Below are 21,029 nucleotides of genomic sequence, written 5' to 3'. Positions count from 1 at the left end.
ACACTTTCGGTACAGAGAAGGAAAAAAGAGTTCACAGATTTACACATAATTTACAGGGTTTACAGAAGGTAATGGTGAACAAATTCTCTTGAAATGATGTTCCATGGAATGCTTTTTGAGAAAACATTAAAACAATATAAATTCTCGTTAGCGAGAATTACGGATTTATTTTAAACACATGTCATGACACGGCGAAACGTGCGGAAACAAGAGTGGGTTTTCCCGTTATATCTCCCAACTCCGATGACCGATTGAGCCTAAATTTTCACATGTTTGTTATTTTATATATAAGTTGTGATACACGAAGTGTGGGACTTGGACAATACTGTTTACCGAAAGTGTATAATGGCTTTAAGAAGGAAGGAAATAAATGGAGTTCTTAAATAGCCCAAGGCCTCAGTCGCATATTACTATTGATGATTTACCAGTTTGTCCAAGTTCTTTGCAAGTTTGGTTTATTAAAGACACTGGACACTTCTGGTAATTGTTAAAGGCATAGCTCGCTTGGTGTATCTCAACATATGCATAAAGTATCAAACCTGTGGAAATTTGAGCTCAATTGGTAGTCGAAGTTGCGAGATAATAATTGAAAGAAAAAAAACACCCTTGATTATACACGAAGTTGTTGTGTGCTTTCAGATGCTTGATTTCGAGACCTCAAATTCTAAGGTCTCAAAATCAAATTCGTGGGAAAATTACTTCTTTCTCGAAAACTACGTTACTTTCAGAGGGAGCCGTTCTCATAATGTTTTATACTTTCAACCTCTCCCCACTACTCGTTACCACTGCAAAGGTTGTATGGTAATAATTATTTTGAGTAATGATCCACTGCCTTTAAGGGTTAGAATTCTACGAATCCGTTTAGAAAATCTGCGAATGAATGAAATGGATACGTCTTTTTTTCCCAAGGCCTTTTGTGGCTTGAATAGTTTCGTAGTAGAGCCGTTTTCCCAATTAGCGCCTGGAAAGGGAGACAACGCAATGGCGACTCGCCACGAGCTTCTCTTAGGGTACGTTCGTTTAGCTTCCCTGGGTCGATACCGGGCTGCCCCGGTGCGTTCGAATAGCTTTGACTTCATTACAGGGGCTCACCCGGGTCAGCCCCAAGTTCCCTGCTTGTGGAGTGGGTCACTATGGGGGTGACCCGAGGTGCATGATGTCACCACGAGAGGGCGAGTGTGATCGTTCGATTAGCTTTTCCCAGCCGAGTGAGCACCGCTGGGTCGACCCTGGGAAACTAATCGAACGCAACCACTTACAACTTGATCGGGTTGCTCAGTTTCTGCTACCATCTTGGTATGCATTTATTATAAAGCCAAACCAATGAAGCGACGGGGGTCGAGCGGGTCGACAGCATACTTTAAAAAGTTTGGGGGCACTTTTTTTTTCCGAAACCGACTTCGTGAAGCACTCCTCCCATTTCCAAGCGAAATAGGACCAACTATTTATCAAATCTCATCAAAAGCTGAAGCACGCTAGAGCCCCCAGATTACCAATGGTGTAATTACACTATCTGTTTGTTTGACCCCCAAAAACGCTATTTCAAAAGATGTTGCGGGCATACACATTATGATATTAGCTTGGCACATGAAAGACGGCCTATAGTTAGTGTAGTGAACTTGCTGCAAGTCGTTTTGGGAAAAACGACGTTGTTTTTCTTCTTCTAAGGTACTAAGGGTCTGAAAATAATCTGATTAGTTTTCAAGAGGCCTGAGAGACTTAAAAATTATTTTTTGAGAATTTTTGAATATTTAAGCATTTGAATTACTATGGGACTTTTTCAGTTGGGTGCACCTCTGTCGGGCTCTCATGAGTAATAAAGAGGTTTCGCAAGCGTGCGGATACCCCCCCCCCCCAGATACAGATACTGATAATATAGCCGTATCCGTTCACGTCAGACGCGAGTTGGATTTTGTTTCGTAAACTAGGCATTACTTGAGTGCGCTCGCATTCATCATGTTTTCCTGACAAACATGACCGATGCGATAGGAACCGTGTTTTTTTACACTGCATTTTCTCAACAATTTTCCACCTCTATCAAGCACGATACCAGTGAAAGCAATTTTCGTGGGAAATAGTTTTGATGTGGGACAAAAATACAACTAAAAGTCTGCAAAACAGTATCCGTTTTTCTACGATATCCTGTCCGTCGCTTACGTGTATGCAAAATACGATAGTCGCGGATACGCGTCACGTGAACACACAAAGTGTCGACGTCACACATCAGTAGCTGTATACGTATACTTGCGAAACCTCTCCTAGTTACGTCTTGGACCATGATAGTGATTGCTTTGTTGCTCCGCTTATTTGCTAACTTGTTTGTTTAACGCTTTCTAATTTTGTTATTTTAGAGACTAAATACGTTGCACATTCAAAGAAATTACCACATTACAGAAAATACATTTTGTAAATTGTTTCCCTCTTACTTTATTTCACAATTGTCGCTTTTAATAAAGACAACGTACAACAATAACAAATCATTTGGTATAAAAATTAATTCTTTTTTTACAGAGTAGGCCTACTTAAGTTTCCTTAACACTTGATTACTGGAACACCCCTACATGATCCGTAGAAGGGTTCAGTTTAAAGGCACTGGACAACATATTATTGGTAATATTAGAAGTTTTCAAAGCGCAGCACCAAAGCTTTGGAACTCCCTCCCGGACACTTTAAAACTCTCCAAATCACTCAACACATTCAAGAACAGTTTAAAAACTCATTTTCATAGAGAAGCTTTTTGTTAAGTTTATTTTCTTATTTTGTTGTTTGCTACTTTCATTGGTTGTTGTTCCTTTGTAGAGTAGCGCCATGAGCGCCGCTTGCGGCGGATACCGGCGCTTTATTAAGTGTCCATTATTATTATTATTATATTGTTATTAATATTTTCACGTGGTGTATCACAACATGCACAAAATAACCAATCCGTGAAAATTTTGCTCAATATTGGTCACCGAAGTTGCAAGAAAATAACAATACCCACCCCCCCACAAAAAAAAAAAATAGCCTTCACAGTTGGTGTATCTCAACATATGCATAAAATAACAAACCTGTGCAAATTTCAACCCGGTGGTCGAAGTTGTGAGATATTAATGGAAGAAAAAAACCTTGTCTCACGAAGTTGTGTGTCATCAGATGCTTGATTTCGAGACCTCAAATTCTAAATCTGAGGTCTCGCAATGAAATTCCTGGAACATTACTTCTTTCTCGAAAACTACTCCACTTCAGAGGGAGCCGTTTCACACAATGTTTTATACTACCAACCTCTCCCCATACTCGTTACCAAGTAAGGTGCTATGCTAATAAATATTTTGAGTAATTACCAATAGTGTCCACTGCCTTCAAAAATAAAGTTACGAAATGCTTACTTTCTTCATATTTCTCCACCTAACGTTAAAATGTTGTGCTGTTTGCAAGTATAGGCCTACGTTATAGGAATGTATCTGCTTAAAATGAAACATCGATATTAGCAAAACCAACGATCCCAATAAAATGTATTCATAAAATAAGCCTTTACAGGCAGATCACACTAGTCCAGCTCAAAGATCAATAGTTCTAGATATAGACATTATACAATTATTATTAGATATAAAGATTTATGATAATTTACACTAAAAGACCTTATGCATTGACGTCATCCAGCGGCCATCTTAGTAGAAAAACGGTGACGAAACAATCGATTTGTACGCGCGGCGCACATGATTGGCCAATGAACAACCTCCTTTTGACCTCTAGGTGATGGCGCCCTACTGAAATGACGTCATGTGCATAAGGTCTATAAACAAAACTAATGAAAGTAGTTGAAACCACGACAGTATACAAATTATAGGATGTGACCTGTGACATCACATGTTTACAGAAGAGCCACCAAGCCCGGACTAACTACAGGCACGATTTGTACACAGCCAAATGGAAAGAAACATAAAATCTTTTAATGAGATTGCACTGTCCAATTCTTATCAACTTTTAATATGATGAAATTGGCCATGTCGAAACATGTCCAGCTTTTACTCTCGTAACTCTTGGATTTTTGTGGAAAACAACACAAAATGTAAACTTTCCCATAACATGACCAGTGCAGTATCTTGCCTGCCAGACTAGCTAAAGAATGTACAAGGTCACACTTATTGTAAACAAAGTTCACATGGTCTATATATACATGTAAATACATATGCTCTCCTGGGCACCCCACTGTTGTTTTACTTTGTTTTCTTAAATATTCTTAATGTATGTACATGTGCTTGTAAATGTGATTGCCCGAATAAATATTATTATTATTATATAAAAAACGTTAATTGAAAGTACAAACAAAAAAAAAGAGCCATAAAAAGAATCCTTGCTCTATGGTAAAATGTGAGGATTTCTTTTTTACGTTTAGTTAACATTATAAAAGTGTATATTCTCTTTCCCCTGCTCTAACGAGACCACACCCCTGGCCATCAAGAGAAGATGTCTGCTAATAGTATAGGCGGGGACGGGTTGTAAGGAGCCTGTGCTTTATTAGCCTGGTGAACGTCTGACGTCATTCTTCGAGGCTAATACAGACAGGAATCAAGTCTAGTGTTTTATTGACGTACAGTTAAAAGACAGTGGACACTATTGGTAATAAAATACCAGTCTTCTCACTTGGTGTATCTCAACATATGCATAAAATAACAAGCCTGTGAAAATTTGAGCTCCGTCGAAGTTGCGAGATAATAATGACAGAAGAAACACCCTTGTCACACGAAGCTGTTTGCTTTCAGATGCTTGATTTCCAGACCTCAAATTCTAAATCCGAGGTCTCGAAATCAAATTCGTGGAAAATTACTTCTTTCTCGAAAACTACAGTACTTCGGAGGGAGCCGCTTCTACAATGTTTTATACTACAGCTCTCCATTACTCATTACCAAGTAAGGTTTTATCCTACTAATTATGTTGAGTAATAATTACCAATAGTGTCCACTGCCTTTGGTTGAATCTCTCCCCGCTGAGGATGCGCGGCGGTCACCTCCTGCACAATCTTCAACAGGTAAGGATACCAAACTATATCTCCGTAGTTTTAAACATTTTATTTGATCATGATAAAGCAATAATATCAACTCATGGTCATTATAACCACAAATATTTATAGATTCTTATTGCGTTGTTGATTTTTGTAAATTAATGTGCAGTATGTAAATGGATCAGAGGCTGCGAACATTGCTCCAGTTGTCAATTCTGTATAATCACAACTTTGGATCCATGAACATCAAACATCAACGCCCTGTACTGTCATCATAACGTCCACCAGCCTTTGGTTGTGATTTGTGACGTGCTATGCACGAGTGTATATGGAGCACATTTCTGCAAAATGGGAAAAATGTTCCCCATGTCGAGCAATTTGCCTCGTTTTAAGTTACGTAATTACTATACTTGTTGTGCAATAGGTACAGTATTCGAGGTTCACATTATTTTGCTATTAAAGGGTCTATGTACTTTTTTCCTAGCACAAAACACAATGTCCACAGATTTACATTAAACTTACACAGTTCGAAGATTATGATAGTAGAAAGCTTCCCTTAATATTTTACTTTTGAGGTGCTGTAGTTTTTGAGAAATGAGTAAAACAAATAATTTTCGTCTCAGTTTCAGCATGTAAAATCATATTAACCAGTTATGCTGTGTTTTTGGTATAAGCGTAATTACTGGATAATGGGGTTTTTCATGCTGAAATAATTTCCGTCTCACTTAAGACGAAAATTATTTTGTGACTTGTTTTACCCATTTCTAAAAAAATACAGAACCTCAGTTAGTTATGAAGGGAAGCTTTCCACTATCATTATCTTCAAACCCTGTAAGTTTAATGAAAATCTATGGATACTTTGAAAAAGTACCCAAATCCTTTAATACCCACTTCTTAAGTTATACAAATCTCGATGTGAAGCTTTGATTTCCTACACGATTTTGGGTACTGTTTTACACGTTCCTTGTGTATAAAACAAGTGAGGGGTACAACAAAAATTGTCGTTGTGTTACTGAAAACATGAATTGGCCAAAATGTACAAAATATTTGTACCCAGCAGTTTTACACAGCAAACTGTTACGAAATGTTACACTTCTTGTTCCTGTTTGGAGTGTGTGGAATATGTGGAGTTTTGGAGTGAGTGGCCGTTGGTCTTAAAAGAGCGGAACCATTGATTCGCATATTCAGGGCAAGAGAAAATGCCCTGAAGTCATCATTCTGCAGACCACAATCAGCCAAATCCAAGATCTCCAAGGAAGAAACAGGACCTATCTGGTCCCCGATCTTCATAGCACCATGGAGATCGTTATCCTTTAGAACAAGTTTCGTTACACTACCTGCAGCAGCCACGATGGAGAAAACTGACCCAATATCATCACTCTGTATACCACATGCGTATAGATACAATTCCTCCAAGGAAGAAACTGGAGTTATCTGGTCCCCCTTAATACCATGGAGATCGTTATCCTTTAGGGCAAGCATCGTTACACTACCAGCAGCAGCCACAATGGAGAAAATTGACCCAATATCATCACTCTGTATACCACACGCGTATAGATGCAATTCCTCCAAGGAAGAAACTGGAGTTATCTGGTCCCCCTTAATACCATGGAGATCGTTATATATTAGAGCAAGTGTGCTTACACTACCTGCAGCAGCCACGATGGAGAAAACTGACCCAATATCATCACTCTGTAAACCACACGCGGATAGATACAATTCCTTCAAGGAAGAAACTGGAGTTATCTGGTCCCCCTCAATACCATGAAGATCGTTGTCCATTAGAGCAAGTGCCGTTACACTACCTGCAGCAGCCACGATGGAGAAAACTGACCCAATATCATCACTATGTATACCACACGCGTCTAGATACAATTCCTTCAAGGAAGAGACTGGAGTTATCTGGTCCCCCTTAATACCATGGAGATCGTTATCATTTAGAACAAGTTTCGTTACACTACCTGCAGCAGCCACGATGGAGAAAATTGACCTAATATCATCACTCTTTATTCCACACGCGTATAGATACAATTCCTTCAAGGAAGAGACTGGAGTTACCTGGTCCCCCTTAATACCATGGAGATCGTTATCTATTAGAGTAAGTGTCGTTACACTACCTGCAGCAGCCACGACGGAGAAAACTGACCCAATATCATCACTCTGTATACCACACGCCTGTAGAACCAATTCCTTCAATGAAGAAATATGAGTTATCTGGTCCCCCTTAATACCATGGAGATCGTTATCTTTTAGGCCAAGTTTCGTTACACTACCTGCAGCAGCCACGATGGAGAAAACTGACCCAACATCATCACTCTGTATACCACATGATGAAAGATGCAATCCCTTCAATGAAGAAACAGGAGTTATCTGGTCCCCCTTAATACCATGGAGATCATTATCGTCTAGAAGAAGTGTCGTTACACTACCTGCAGCAGCCACGATGGAGAAAACTGACCCAATATCATCACTCTGTATACCACACGCGGATAGATGCAATTCCTTCAATGAAGAAATATGAGTTATCTGGTCCCCCTTAATACCATGGAGATCGTTATCCTGTAAGACAAGTAACGTTACACTACCTGCAGCAGCCACGATGGAGAAAACTGGCCCAATGTCATCCTTCGTAAGCTTACATCTATCCAACATCAAGTCCTCTAAGGACGAAATGTGAGGTATGTGGTCTGATTTTAAACCGTGCAAGTCGTTTCCCACCAAGCACACTTCCTTCAACTTGGTAGTTGATTGAAATAACTTGAAAAGTTGAGGAACAGAGACACTGCTTAACTGACAATCTATTAACGTGAGTGATGTTACAAATGGAGAAATGCTTTTGAGTTGATGAATCTTGTCTTTCATATTGACCCCAACTACTTGTAATGATAAATCACACCTTGTTCTAGCCACTGTTTGTTCTAGCAGAACTAAGTCGGTTGTTCCTTGACACGTTATCGTTAGATCTGAAACATGGCGAAGACTGGATCGTTCCGGTAGGTTGTTAATGAAATAATGTGCAGCTAAGAGGTCTTCTCCTTTTAACTCATATTGGAATCTTACCCATTCGTCCAGCGCGAGGGTTTTTACAGTCGAACCAAGCTTGGCTTCAAACAAAGCCAGCATCATTATCCTATGTAAACATACATACCTCTCACACTCAACAGGAGTGTGTTTACTGTAAGCTGAAAGGTGATTTTTGGTCAGTTCTATGACACATTCTGCAGCCTTTCTTTTTCTCCCGCTGCAGAAACGGATTAAGTATCCATTTCTTTCTACGTCGCCGTCTATCAATTGCGACATGTACTCATTGAACTTATCAGGATTTGACTCTGCCATACCAGAAAGGTAAACAGAACAACAAAACTGCATGAATATCATGTGGTAGAAGTGGACTCGTTCAACCTCTTTTATACCGTGCATGAATTGAACTCGCGTCAGCAAGCCGACTTCACATCCCAAATTGACAAGGTCCTCTGAACCAAGCTCTGAAACCACGAAGGAATTTTGTGCGTAGCCTTTTAACACCAAACTTTCAAGTGCAACTTGCCCAAGTTTGTCCATCAGCTCTTTAAACTCCCTCTCGGTTATTTTCTTAGGGATGTCTGATGTCCAATCTTTGCTCATCTTTTGCCTATGGATCATGCTGGTTGCGTCATTAAGAAGTTCTGTAATCCTGTCAGGTAGTCGACTTTCGGCATGTGTTAATGACGAACACATCAGCCAAAGAAACAGGGGAATCTCCCCTAAACTGCGCAATGTTTCCGACTTATTTATTTCAGAAAGTACATGATCATGATGTTGGGCATCATGGTTGCTGAAAAATTTGGTGATATATTCTTTCTTATTTTTGTCATCGAACCCATTTATATTTACTCGTGTGAAATCTGGATTGCAAGTCAGTAACTTAAGGGCCGTAGATTGACGACTTGTTACAATTACCTTACAACGTTTAAGCGACTTGAATGATAGGACGTTGTAAACACTGAAGTCTTCGTTTGCATTTTGTAGTCTCTCGAATGAGATTTCATCTGCTCCATCAAGAAGGATGAGCACTTTCTCTGGGTTTTGTGTCATATAATTTTCAAAACTCTTCTTCCCAAATTCGTTTTGAGAAAATATTTGAGAAGATATTTCATCCGTAATGTTAAACTTTGCCTCCATTTTGTTGATGTCCAACAAAAATACGAGTTCATACTTTGACAGAGGCGACTTTTGTTTTTGGCGGGTCGATTGAGTATCACTCTGTAAAACAGCCCAGTCATAAGCTATCTTCTTTAGAAGCGTTGATTTACCATACCCACTTTCAGCAGTGATTAGGATTCTGTTCTTATCCAAGCTTAGGATGTCTTTGTATGACTTGAGAGGAACTTTCTTATACTCTGTTTGAATTTTATCGGTCTCGTGTTCGCCTTCAATGTCAATGTGCATTGTGTGATCTGTTTCATGTTTTTCCTTAACTAAACCCGACTGCAATATGAGTGGCTTATCAAGCTCGTTTGTTTCTTGCAAAAGTTCTAAACTTACATAAAGTTTATCCATATCACGAGCCAAGTACTTAAGAGTAGGATGTGTGTTCACTTTCATCGTCTCCTTGTAATGACTCATCAAAGCTGCAACCAACGCTTTGGAGGGCAGCTCCATCTCACCTGTAAAAATATTAAGCAATTCTGGGTTATACAAAGAAAATGAACTAGTGTGGAACTTGCACAAAGTCAACAATCTAGCTCTTAAAATGCCTACGGTCTCAATATGTTGTTAATCTCTTTGTTCAGAAGCCTCGAAGCCAGGGGATTGTTCGGTACAGTCTGCGAACCGCCAGCAGAGGGATCACCTTCAGGGGATGGGACTTTTTATATCAACTTTTAAGTAATAAAACCAAAAGGGACACTAGTTAAAGTTTTTAAAATAAGGCATACCTAATATTTTGAGAATGTCAGTAAGGCCGATTTCTTTAAGCGACTCTTTCAATCCATCTTCAGTCGCCTTTGGGTCATGTCTGCACCAATCCAGTAGCATCCGGAAGACTTGTTGATTGAGGTCATTTGGATAATTGAGCTCTTAAAATGCCTACGGTCTAAATATTTTGTTAATCTCTTTGTTCAGGGGACGTGCAAGTCAGAAGCCACTTAGCCGGGGATTTTTAATAAACCAAAAGGGAAACTTAACTGGATGTTAAAATAAAGCATACCTAATATTCTGACAACGTCAGCCCGGCCGATTTCTTTAAGCGCTTTCTTCAGCCCGTCTTTGGCCGCCTCTTGGTTTGGTTGCCCTCTAGACCAATCCAGTAGCATCCGAAAGACTTGTTGATTGAGGTCATTTGGATAATCGAGTTGGAATGTGTCAATCTTTGCAACTTTAATACCCAAAGTAGTGCCGAGTCGCTTCCAATCTTTTCCGATATGCTCAGCAAGGTCTCCTAACTTCTTCTCACCAATACCTGATGTATCGGTTATTGACTGATGTTCCTTTAGCTGCTTGCAGTGAACTTCGTCTATCTTACGTGCTCCTTGTGATGTGTTTGCATAACCTTATCAGAGAAAAGCAACCAGAAATTGAGTTTTATTAAATTCTATCAATAAAATAATATATCTGGTCTGCATTTTAATCGATAAAGTTTTGCTTACTTAATTCGAATTGAAGGAAAGATGTCGCTGACAATTTTCACTAGTAAAGTTAAGCCAAGGGGCAACCACACTGTTCCCCGGAGACAAACAGGAGCAACAACAAGGTGTGATTTTACTTACCTGGTAACTCTTGAACAATGTCAGCACGGCCGAGTTTGACAAGCGTCTCTTTCAACCCGTCTTCAGCCTCCTTTCGGCTTGTTTGTTTCCAGACCCAATCACGCAGCATTTGATAGATCTGCTCTTTGACGTCATTTGGATGGTCAATTGGATATGTGTCAATCTGTGCAGCTTTAATACCTAAAGAAGTGCCGAGTTGCTTCCAATCTTTTCCAATATTCTCAGCTACGACTCCTAACATCTCATTAATACCTGATGATGCATCGGATGTTGACAGATGTGCCGGTGACTTCCTCTTGCTACCTGCTCTTGGGGATGTGGGTACATAACCTATAAGAAGAATGACAACCACACCAAGGGTTTTATCGTAACATGCCTGCGGCAATTTCTTATGAGTTTTTTAATGTTAAATGCTGACATAATTCAAGATTGGATGGTTTACCTGAGGTTTGTGGCAAATCAGTCCTGTCTGCCTTATCGACTCGTAGTTTCTTCTCATCTATACCTGTTGCATCCGGTGACTTCCCTTTGTTACCTCTTCTTGGGGATGTTGGGAAATAACCTACCAGAAGAATGACAACCACACAAAAAGGTATCTCCAAATAATTTTATTAATAAAACACTGCTGCAATTTATTTTGGTACAAAGTATTGATGACATACTTCATGTTGCCTAACTTCGAAGGTTTAAATGGAAATCTTAGTGCAAAAGCTGTCCTGTCTATATAGCATTAATTAAATCCATTTTACTGTTCACTTACAAAAAACTATGGACTTTGTTATTATAAGAATGTTATGTCAGTCACTCTCTGCTCATTGTGATAGGACAAATCAAAACAACTGGTGATATAAAGCATCAATAAAATGAAAAAATTGGGTTTAAGATTTAAATATCTTATTCTCATATCTGTACACAATATGCAATGCAGATCAGGGTCAATTAGAGCAGCGCTCAGTTCGTGTCTAATAAATACACCACTTCAAGACCGCCTTACCAATAGGCCTACCTATCCACACCAGTCTGTCCCACATACGATTTTGTCAATTTTCATTTGTTACTGTGATGTTCATATTTGGTAATAAAAGAAAGAAAACAAACCAAAACCAAACGGAACTTCCATGATGCGCAGACCTCTTCTGTCATCAACAATAATAAATAACATTATGCACGGATTTCTTTTTCTCTATACAGAGAGACAATTATAGTGTTTCATATTTAAAAACAAAAATAATCCAACCATGTTCTAACCTGGGATCCTTGCAGCCAAATCTTGACGACCTATTTGAGCCAAAGCACTTCTCAACCTTTCCCCCGCTTCTCTGTCATCAGCTTGCTGCGCACCCAACCAAGAAACTAGCATCTGATGAGCCTGTTCTTCTGGGTTGCTCTCAGCGAGGCGTTCAAACTTGCCAATCTCTGCTGGTCTGAACTTAAGCTTGACTGCGAGCTGCTGCCAGTCCTTGCAGAGGTTTACCGCTAAAGTCCGTAGGAATGTCTCGTCTACTGCTTTAGGCCAAAACATTTTAGAGAATGAAACACTAATGATAATCTTATATTGGAATATTAATGTCTGTCTCAAATACTGTTACATGTAAGAATGCAAGAATGTAAGATTTTTGTAAAAACAAAATAAATCAATAGGGATTGGAATTCCTATAAACGTAAAGATTTGTTTCCATCTTATGAACGTTGGTTCTAGAATGTTATCTCTGCACAATCCCACAAACTTCCTAACCTGCCAGTCGTTCGGGTAATTTTTTCAGATAATTTTATGCAAAATCAAATGCAGCTTGAACAAAACAATGTCACTGAATTTGAGATTTCGTTAGGTTAAATGTTCCTTAGTTTCATTTTATTGATTATCAATCAATTAAAAGACTGATTAAAACGACGACTTTCAATTGACTGTGTAGAGAAAAACAACACAAAGAGTGACACGTCATAAAAAAGTACTACTCACGCGTTGGGGCGCCACCAAGCAAACCTTCTGCTAGTGTTAGATCAATGTTTGTCTCCGGTTTAATGCCAAGATCAAGAAGAGTCAAAGCGTCACACAACTGGGAAAATAAAGGGGGAAAGAAACTTTTGTAAAACTTATATGAACGATGGTCCTTGAATTCTCACATTTCTGCATGGATTGTTTCCGTTGTTTTCAGTGCGGGTTTCATTCTTGTTCTATATCTTCGCAGATCAACTTTTTCTTTTCATATTTTATTTCAAGATATAACACTAGCCGTCGTTGTAACCATCCAGTATTTGTTCTTCCATTTAGTAACCTTTGTGAAAACAACTCTTGGTTCCATTTTGTCCCTCCCCGAAGTGAGATAAAACAAATCACTTTTTATTGATTCATTTAGACAAATTGATAAATGCAAAGGTGAATGGTTCATAAACCAAGTATTACGTATAGACCATACCTTGAACCTTTTGTTGTTTGTGTACAGATTTTGCAATGCAGGACGAATGGCCAACTTCCTGTAAATGATGTCTTTCAGGTCAGAGACGGTTGTTTTATGATCGAGTCGTAGACAGAGGGTTTTGGGGTTGATGGGCGTCTTGATAAAGATCTGTATCATGTGATAAGTGTCTTTGCTTCTGTAAGATGAGGCTTCGTCTCTGTAGAGATGAGAATTAGAATTTGATTTCTTAAAAAATGACAATACCTCAATTACTTCTGCTAGTAGACAATAAAGATATTTTGTTCGTACTAACAATTGAATTTAAATCAAAGTCAGACAAAACTTGCGTAAAGCAGTTGAGCTGAACAACATTTTGCTCAATGAACTTCACCATCATAACACAAAGATTTTTGTCTCAACACAATCGTCCCCTTAGAAATGTAGTGTTTGGGCATTGTGGAACTTGGAACATCTTGAAAACTCAATAGTACGCCTACACCCTCTACTCTCGATACTGTTGAGTGAATGCACTACGGTACCTTTTTGCTTGTGCTCCGCATTGTTCTTTGCCCAATGATGAATCTGACGTGTTTGTCTTGGTGTATTGATGCTGTCCCGATGGCTTTGTCCTCTCTGCTAATGCAGACTTGAAAGCTGCCTGTCTACTCTTCTTGATTTTGTTTTTTCTCTCCACTGGTTTTGCCCGGGAATGATCATAGACGACCCTTAACCTCTTCCGGTCTTCATACCACTGTTTTAGAGATGGCTGAGACATGTTGGCGGCGCTTTTGGATGTAATCACTGAAGAGAGATCAATGTTCTGAAAATTTAAGAAATTTTTGTAAAATTCAGTATAATTTTGTATATTAAATTTCTTAAAACGGTTTATGCTGATAAGATCGCAATTCACTTTTTTAATTTATTCATTTATTTATTTTTAAATTGTATTTTATTTTACTTTATTTGATCCCCCCCCCCTTTTTGAGTCAAGTTTTTGACTCCATAAAATGGCCGACAGTGTTAGTTTGCAAAGTAAAGGGAAAACCAAGCACTTTAGAGGCATATTGTGTGGATCATTATATTGTACTTTTGAAACATCTTTCTAACCATATCGATTTCATAACAAACGGTTCAAATGCTTTTCATAACAAAGGGTTTCAAACTTTTTTCATGGACCAACTCGACCGATCTAATGCAATGTGTTCCTTTAACATACATGGCCCCAAAACTAAACCCAAAAGACTTGCGCACGCACACCACGCTTTAATTGTAGACTTGGTCCCCTTCTGAAAAAAGCTACCTACTAGTTCAGATTTATATGACAAAGTTCTTGCGCAAATAGCAATTTTAAGAACTCTATGCCAAGTTGTGGCAGTTCAAAGATGAGCTTTTTACCAGGGACGAAGGTGGCTAATTATAAACATAAATGGGCGTATCTAAACCCAAAAGACTTGCGCACACACACCACGCTCATTGTAGATTTATGTCACTAAGGTTGTTTTCCATTCAATTTGGCTACCTTCAAAACACTTGAAGTCTCTTAAAAACCAGGATGCGTGGTGGGATCCCTGAGCTACCTTCTACCCCAGGATAACGTTACAAAGGCTTTGTCCATTGTCTTACGCAAATAACTACCTTAGGAAAACTCGAATGAGATTGCAAAATGCCAATGGGAAACAAGAACAGCAAGCAGCCGTGTCCTCTATCTATTATTGTGCCTATAAATACCGTGGGTCACATGTGTAAAAACCAAAATTAATATTCTTTATCCCCGATGCAAACTTAACACACCCGTTTTATTTGTTTGGAACGAAGAAAGAGATAAAGCAGGCAGTGATTTCACTTTACAGTCACCTGGAAATATAATTTATTTTCGTCAAACATTAGAGTATAAGTTTATGAACAATAACATAATTTTTTGAGTAATTGTTTGTAACGATTTATATGGTTAAAAAATAGATAAGTTATTTAGGGGGGGGGGTGACTCCGCCTACCCCTTTTGTGACGTCAACCGAGGCAGACTTTGCCTCGATCGAAAATCGAACACACATACGTGCAAGTACAGGCAAGTCCTAGTCGTGAGTTTGTACGTTTCGAAAAAAAATGTTTTGTTCTTGCATTATTCGGGCAATGTCGACCAGGCCGTGTATTGTTGCTGGATGCAGCAAAACAACTAAAGATTGGGTCAGTTTGCAAAGTGGTCCGGTCCGACGTCTTTTCCAGCGCTGTGCAGCAAACACTTCGAGCCGTCGTGCTTCGAGAATCCGGAATACACCACACATTTTGACATGAAGAGAAAAGTTCGTTTCTAAAACATGACGCCATCCAAACAATTTGTCCAGCTAGTGGGAAGTCGAAGAAGGTACCTGAAAAACGTGACGAACTTAAACACAAACATTCGGGTATTGTTTCAACTTTGAGGGCATGTTTTTAGCTTGCGCCAAAGCGTCACTATAATATTGTGTTGGCACTGCATACGATTATAATATCGCGCCTCGAACAGCGCCCTCTCGGGTCGGGCCTACTTTGGAAACAAATTTTTTAAAACCTTAGTTATTTGTTTATTCGTATTCCACTCGTCAAAACACATATTTTAGTAATACAAACTTTATTTTGACAAAATATCACTTCCAGGTGACTATAAAGATCCTGGACACTATTGTGAATTACTAAAAAATCATTTGTTAGCATAAAACCTTACTTGGTAACGAGTAATGGGGTGAGGTTGATAGTATAAAACATTGTAAGAAACGGCCCCCTTTACAGTGACGTAGTTTTCGAGAGAGGAGTATAATTTTCCACGTATTTGATTTCGATACCTCAGATTTAGAATTTAAGGTCTCGAAATCAAGCATCAGAAAGCACACAACTTCGTGTGACAAGGGTGTTTTTTTTCTTTCATAGTTATCTCGCAACTCCGACTACCAATCGAGCTCAAACTTTCACAGGTTTGTTATTTTATGCATATGTTGAGATACACTAAGTGAGAAGACTGGTCTTTGACGATTACCAATAGTGGCCGGTGTCTTTAATTGAAGACAATGCATTAGCCATAAATGGAGTGTGGGCAACTGTCTATTCTAATATTTAGTGTAATAATTAAGGGAATAAATATGTGCTTGGCCGGTTTTAAACACTCTGTTTAATACTGGTTGCAGTCTGGATGTGATAATTACCCGAGCCGGAGGCGAGCGTAATTATCAGCATCCAGACTGCAACCGGTTCTAAAAAGAGTGTTTAATACCGGCAAAGCACATTTTTATTCCCATTCATAAATACCTTTTCGGTCAAAATACAACAAAACTTGTTGGTCCAAAAACAAAAACGCAATAATCATAATTATTCAGTGATTTCTTTCAACAAAACACCCCTCCAGCTATGAAATGCCATATAAGGAGATTGGCGTGCGCGTCGCGCGTATCGCGTGATGTGACACAGGTGTTCAAGCCATTGCTCTCGACCAATAGGAATGAAGAAACTGTCTTATAAGCACAGGTGCAAGCTCGCGTGTCACGCCCATGTTTAAACACTTTATGCCATGTCTTTATCAGCCGTTTAAACACACCCGCGTGACATACTCCCGACCAATCAGAATAGATAAACTGTCTTAGGTATTTATGAATGTATAATAATACACATTTTTAGAAGTAAGTGTGTATTATACACACCCTCTCCCTCACTCTTCGAAAAGCAAAACATAGAATTAGTACATCCCAACCTCTGGTGCGGGAGTTTTAAAGCCTACACCGCACCCACTAACGAAAGCTTTATAAAACCGTTGCTCAAAGATGAAGTGTGATACGGTCGTTTCCAACTCAAGACCGACATAGAAGATTGTTGTAAAACTTGTTTTGTGTACCCTCTCCTGAAAATGATTTCTAGGTCCACTAGTTCAGGATTATAAGTCCATGTCCATTTGCTTGGGCACAATAACAATAAGCAACTTTATGCCAAGGTGTGGCGGTCCAAAGATTTTTTTTTTACCAGGGACGAGAAAGTCCCTGGGCGTATTATAAACCAAAACGATTTACGCACGTACACCACGCTCATCATGTTTTTCTTCAGATTTACATCACAAAGGATATGTCAACTGGCTAACGCACATAAGTACCTTAAAAACACTTGAAGTAACTGTGATTGCACAATGCCAACAGGATGTCCCTTAAAAAGCCCGGGTGGTGGGATTAATACTTAATTGTCTTTATTGTGCACGTAGATAAACCAATATGGTACTGCTTGAACAAACAACAACATTTTATAACTTTGATTCATGAGACCAATATATGGTGCAACTAGCACCCACTGCAGGAACAACAAAGGCAAACCCATACTTTTAATAGCGATTTACTGGAAATGGATAGATCATGATGTCATGTGACACGTATAGTGGCATCATGAAATCCAAACTTATAACGCATGGGTGTCTACTTAAAATAAAAAGAATGTTTTTGTATACGCTTGCCATGTTTACTTTAGCCACATACATCAACTTAAAAATACAATTTGAACTGTTTTTAGCGACGCTAGAGGGCGTTCGAGTATTTAATGACGTCATACTTAGCCTTTATAAACAAGACATTTGCTGATACGATCCACCTCGTTGAAAGCAATTTAAAATAATCTACAACAGACCTCAAATTTCAATAACTAAACCACGAGGGAAAAACGACAAAAAATTAAAAATCAATGTCTAACACTTGTAATTACTGACTTCAATGACGTCTTATTGACGTCACCCTTTCTAAATTTACATTTTAATATATTTTGTCCATAGGAACTGTGTTTTTTTTTTTTTTTTTGGAATGATAGAAAGAGATAAAACAGGCAGTGAGTTCACATAAAGTGAAGACAAATGCATTAGGCATATTTGGAGTGTGGGAAACTGCCATATAAAATAATGTGTAGTATAATACATATAATAATACATACCTAGAGTGTATGGATAAGTCTAATTCACAAACTTTCTCTCTTCAAAAGGCATGTACATCCCAACCACTGGTGCAATTTAGAATTTAAAACCCACACCGATTTCACTTACAAAAAAAGCATCGTCATCACTGCCTATTGTAAACTATTCACATTGAATGTGTGGTACGTTGTTTCCAACTCATCAACAAAAGACCGACTGAATAAAATCAGTAATAAAGCTGGTGTGTATAACAACACCTTTCTTTACTTGGCAAGCAAACTAGGGTTTTGTTAGCCTTGTCCAAGGCTTGGGTTCGGTGGGTGGAGGACCAAACCGTAGAATCTGGGCGGAGAAGTAACTCCGCAATAAACAACTTTGAAATAATACAGATTTAATAAATTAGTATTTGCGTGTCTATCCTGCTGAACGTACGAACCGACACCACACAATAATTATGAAAATAATGTGGAATATACCATTATTTTTTCGGGTGTTTTCAAAAGGTTGGTCTTAAGAATGTTACTTACCTGTAAGAACTAAAATCTGCCTTGTTGAAATCGACTGTCCTCCAGCGCAGCTGGTAAGAACACGGTTCAGACTGGACTCACTGACTTGTTCTTCTCCTGATCTTGCATGTTGAAGACTGCTGTATCTGCGAGTCAGTGACAATCAATGCATTATACTCAACATCGTAAAGCAAACTATAGCTAACTTAGAAGATAATCATTAATAATACCCTTCTGCATTCTCAAATCGTTCTTTGAAATAATTCTGACGTAAATTGATTGTCGAAATTTACAGAACTGGTTTTGCTATCAAAACAGTTGCTGGCAGTGTCAGCACTTTATATCTTCCACCATATACATAAACTGACAAACCTGTAGAAGTTTGAGATCGATCGGCCATCTGGATCACGAGAAATAAAACCGATTACTTAATTTGCATGACATTTGGTGCAAACAAAACAAATGAATAAAACGCTACCTGAGCGATAAACTCCAAACGCAAAGTTAAATTATTTATTTGTCATCAAATATGGCATTTCACAGCAGAAACATTTCAAGGGATGTTTTCTACTTTACTATCATCATCGTTAGAACGTGTAATTTTGATGTAAAGCTGTGATCATCACGATTTTATTTTCTTACCAATTCTGTAACGTTCCTTTGATTATTAACGTCGTCACTGTTCAGCTTCCCTTTGGGATATGTAATACCGTGGGCTTCTTTCTTGTCGTTCCGTAACTTCACTCTACGCCAAGGTGTGTGCGGTCCGTCCAAAGATGAACTTTTTACCAGGGACGAATAATATAAAATGGGCGTATCTAAACCCCAAAGACTTGCGCACGCACACCCCGCTCGAATGTTGTTGAGTTAATTTTCCGCTCTGCCATAATCAAAATACTGTAGATGATTGAAATAAATGATTTGATTTGGCAACAAACAGGGTTCTGGATGGTTTTGGTAATTATTCAGACCAGAAACATGTATGCAGGACAATAGTTTTATTTACCACACTATAATGGTAGGCTTAGACTGCAGGATTTGAAATCCGAAGGTTATGGGTTCGAATCCGGCTACACACCCATTTCACAATGACTACTAAGATAGGTATTTTCATCTAGGCTTACCGTTAGCATTGCGGGATCTTGGGTTCCCTGGAAGGGAATATCATCTAAACAAACAACTAAGTTAAAAATAATAAACAAGCAAACAAACAAAAACAAACTAACACCCCATTAAACAAACACGCAACACCCCCAGGAAACACATACCCCAAGGCCCCAACAACAAACAAACAATCCACTCTGTTAGAAATACCCGAATAATCATACGAATAATAATTGTGTTGGGTATTATTATATCTCAATTTTCGAGTGGTATGTACATTGTGTAATTGCAAAAACATGACTGGGTGAAGTGACTTTCCACGGAGTAAGGACTCTAATACCGGTTTCACGCTGAATACTCAGTACTTCCCCGAGTCCTGTGACAAAAATAAAACCACAGGCACATTACTCGGTTGGGATTCGAACCCACGACCTTGGCAATTCTAGGGTCTTAGAGCAGTGTCTTATTCCCAACTAGACCAACGAGATTGTGTATAGTGGCTATAGAGGCAGTTCGAATCCTAAGTTTTAGCAGCGGGTACTGCAAACGATTTAATAGATGTTAAACTTGCATCGGGGATAAAGAATATTAATTTTGGTTTTACCCTTACACCGTTGTGTTCACATTAAATGTTATAACTGGCCCAAGTTCACCTGGAACACTCGGTCAACATGACGCTAGTACAAAGTTCAACCACTTGAAATTTACATACAAAGGTTTGTTGTGATGTACTATGAGTCCATTGACACGAATACCAGAAATTAAGTTTCATGTTTTGTTCAGATTTAAAAGTATGATTACATGAGACCCTGGATCGCATAAAAAATACAAAATGTCAAGAATTGATGAGAAATTAATTGTCATGTTTTGTTTAGATTTAAAAATATGATTACATGAGACCCCCGGATCCCATAAAAAAAAACAGGTCTTGAAACTGATGAGCTGTTTTGCCATATGCAGGCGGTTGCATATCCAAATATTTAAATTGGGGAGGGGGGGGGGGGGTGTGCAGAGCAAAGTTTGGGCTGGGAATGGGGGGGGGGGGGGTATTTTGTGTATTGGCTTCTTGCAGTATACATCTCCGGGTAGCGCCTCCGGGTATCACAGTCTGTTTTGCATTTTCATCGGATCACCTTCTGGAGCCGATACCAGTGGAAGCAATTCCATGGGAAGTTTTTTTTATCTGGATGGGACAAAAAGACAACTAAAAGTCTGCAAAACAGTATCCGTTTTTCTACGACATGTATGAGCTCCTGCATCCGCCGTTGCTAACCTCTGTGCAAAATACGATCTCAACAGATGGTTCCACATAGAGTGTATAGTTATCTTACATTAATGTTAATTGGCGATAAGTCGGTTTTGACGGGAAAATGGCAGCCGTCT

The 21,029-nt window shown here is 38.9% G+C and overlaps 1 protein-coding gene across 4 annotated transcripts; it reads right to left on the bottom strand.

Annotated features, from left to right (window-relative positions):
• Positions 1-2,421: 2,421 nt before the first annotated feature.
• Positions 2,422-19,318, bottom strand: LOC139950820 (uncharacterized). 4 transcript variants are annotated; one of them, XM_071949644.1, is made up of 10 exons: positions 19,185-19,318; positions 18,564-18,688; positions 13,667-13,947; positions 13,146-13,344; positions 12,689-12,785; positions 11,977-12,234; positions 11,171-11,290; positions 10,729-11,058; positions 10,170-10,511; positions 2,422-9,627 (listed from the first exon to the last, which is right to left on the bottom strand). In XM_071949644.1, exons 3-10 carry the CDS (start codon positions 13,900-13,902, stop codon positions 6,059-6,061), a joined length of 5,151 nt encoding a protein of 1,716 aa, XP_071805745.1. In that variant the 5' UTR covers positions 13,903-13,947; positions 18,564-18,688; positions 19,185-19,318; the 3' UTR covers positions 2,422-6,058. The 4 variants fall into 4 exon arrangements, with proteins under 4 accessions (XP_071805745.1, XP_071805747.1, XP_071805746.1 ...); XM_071949646.1 differs by having other exon boundaries at positions 11,977-12,231; XM_071949645.1 differs by having other exon boundaries at positions 13,667-13,928.
• Positions 19,319-21,029: the final 1,711 nt, after the last annotated feature.

Source organism: Asterias amurensis, chromosome 18, assembly GCF_032118995.1.
Source record: "Asterias amurensis chromosome 18, ASM3211899v1".
Classification (NCBI taxonomy): domain Eukaryota; kingdom Metazoa; phylum Echinodermata; class Asteroidea; order Forcipulatida; family Asteriidae; genus Asterias; species Asterias amurensis.
Note: the sequence above shows the minus strand (reverse complement) of the source record. Positions and strands in the feature narration are given on the sequence as shown.

Bases quoted from the DNA above. Each gene is read 5' to 3' on its own strand.
- LOC139950820 (XM_071949644.1), bottom strand. From the start codon at position 13,902: ATGTCTCAGCCATCTCTAAAACAGTGGTATGAAGACCGGAAGAGGTTA. The intron at 12,235-12,688 runs GTGAGTAGTACT...TTTGGCCTAAAG, and splicing joins GCTTGGTGGCGCCCCAACGC to CAGTAGACGAGACATTCCTA. The intron at 10,512-10,728 runs GTAAGTAAAATC...TTCTCTGATAAG, and splicing joins CATTGTTCAAGAGTTACCAG to GTTATGCAAACACATCACAA.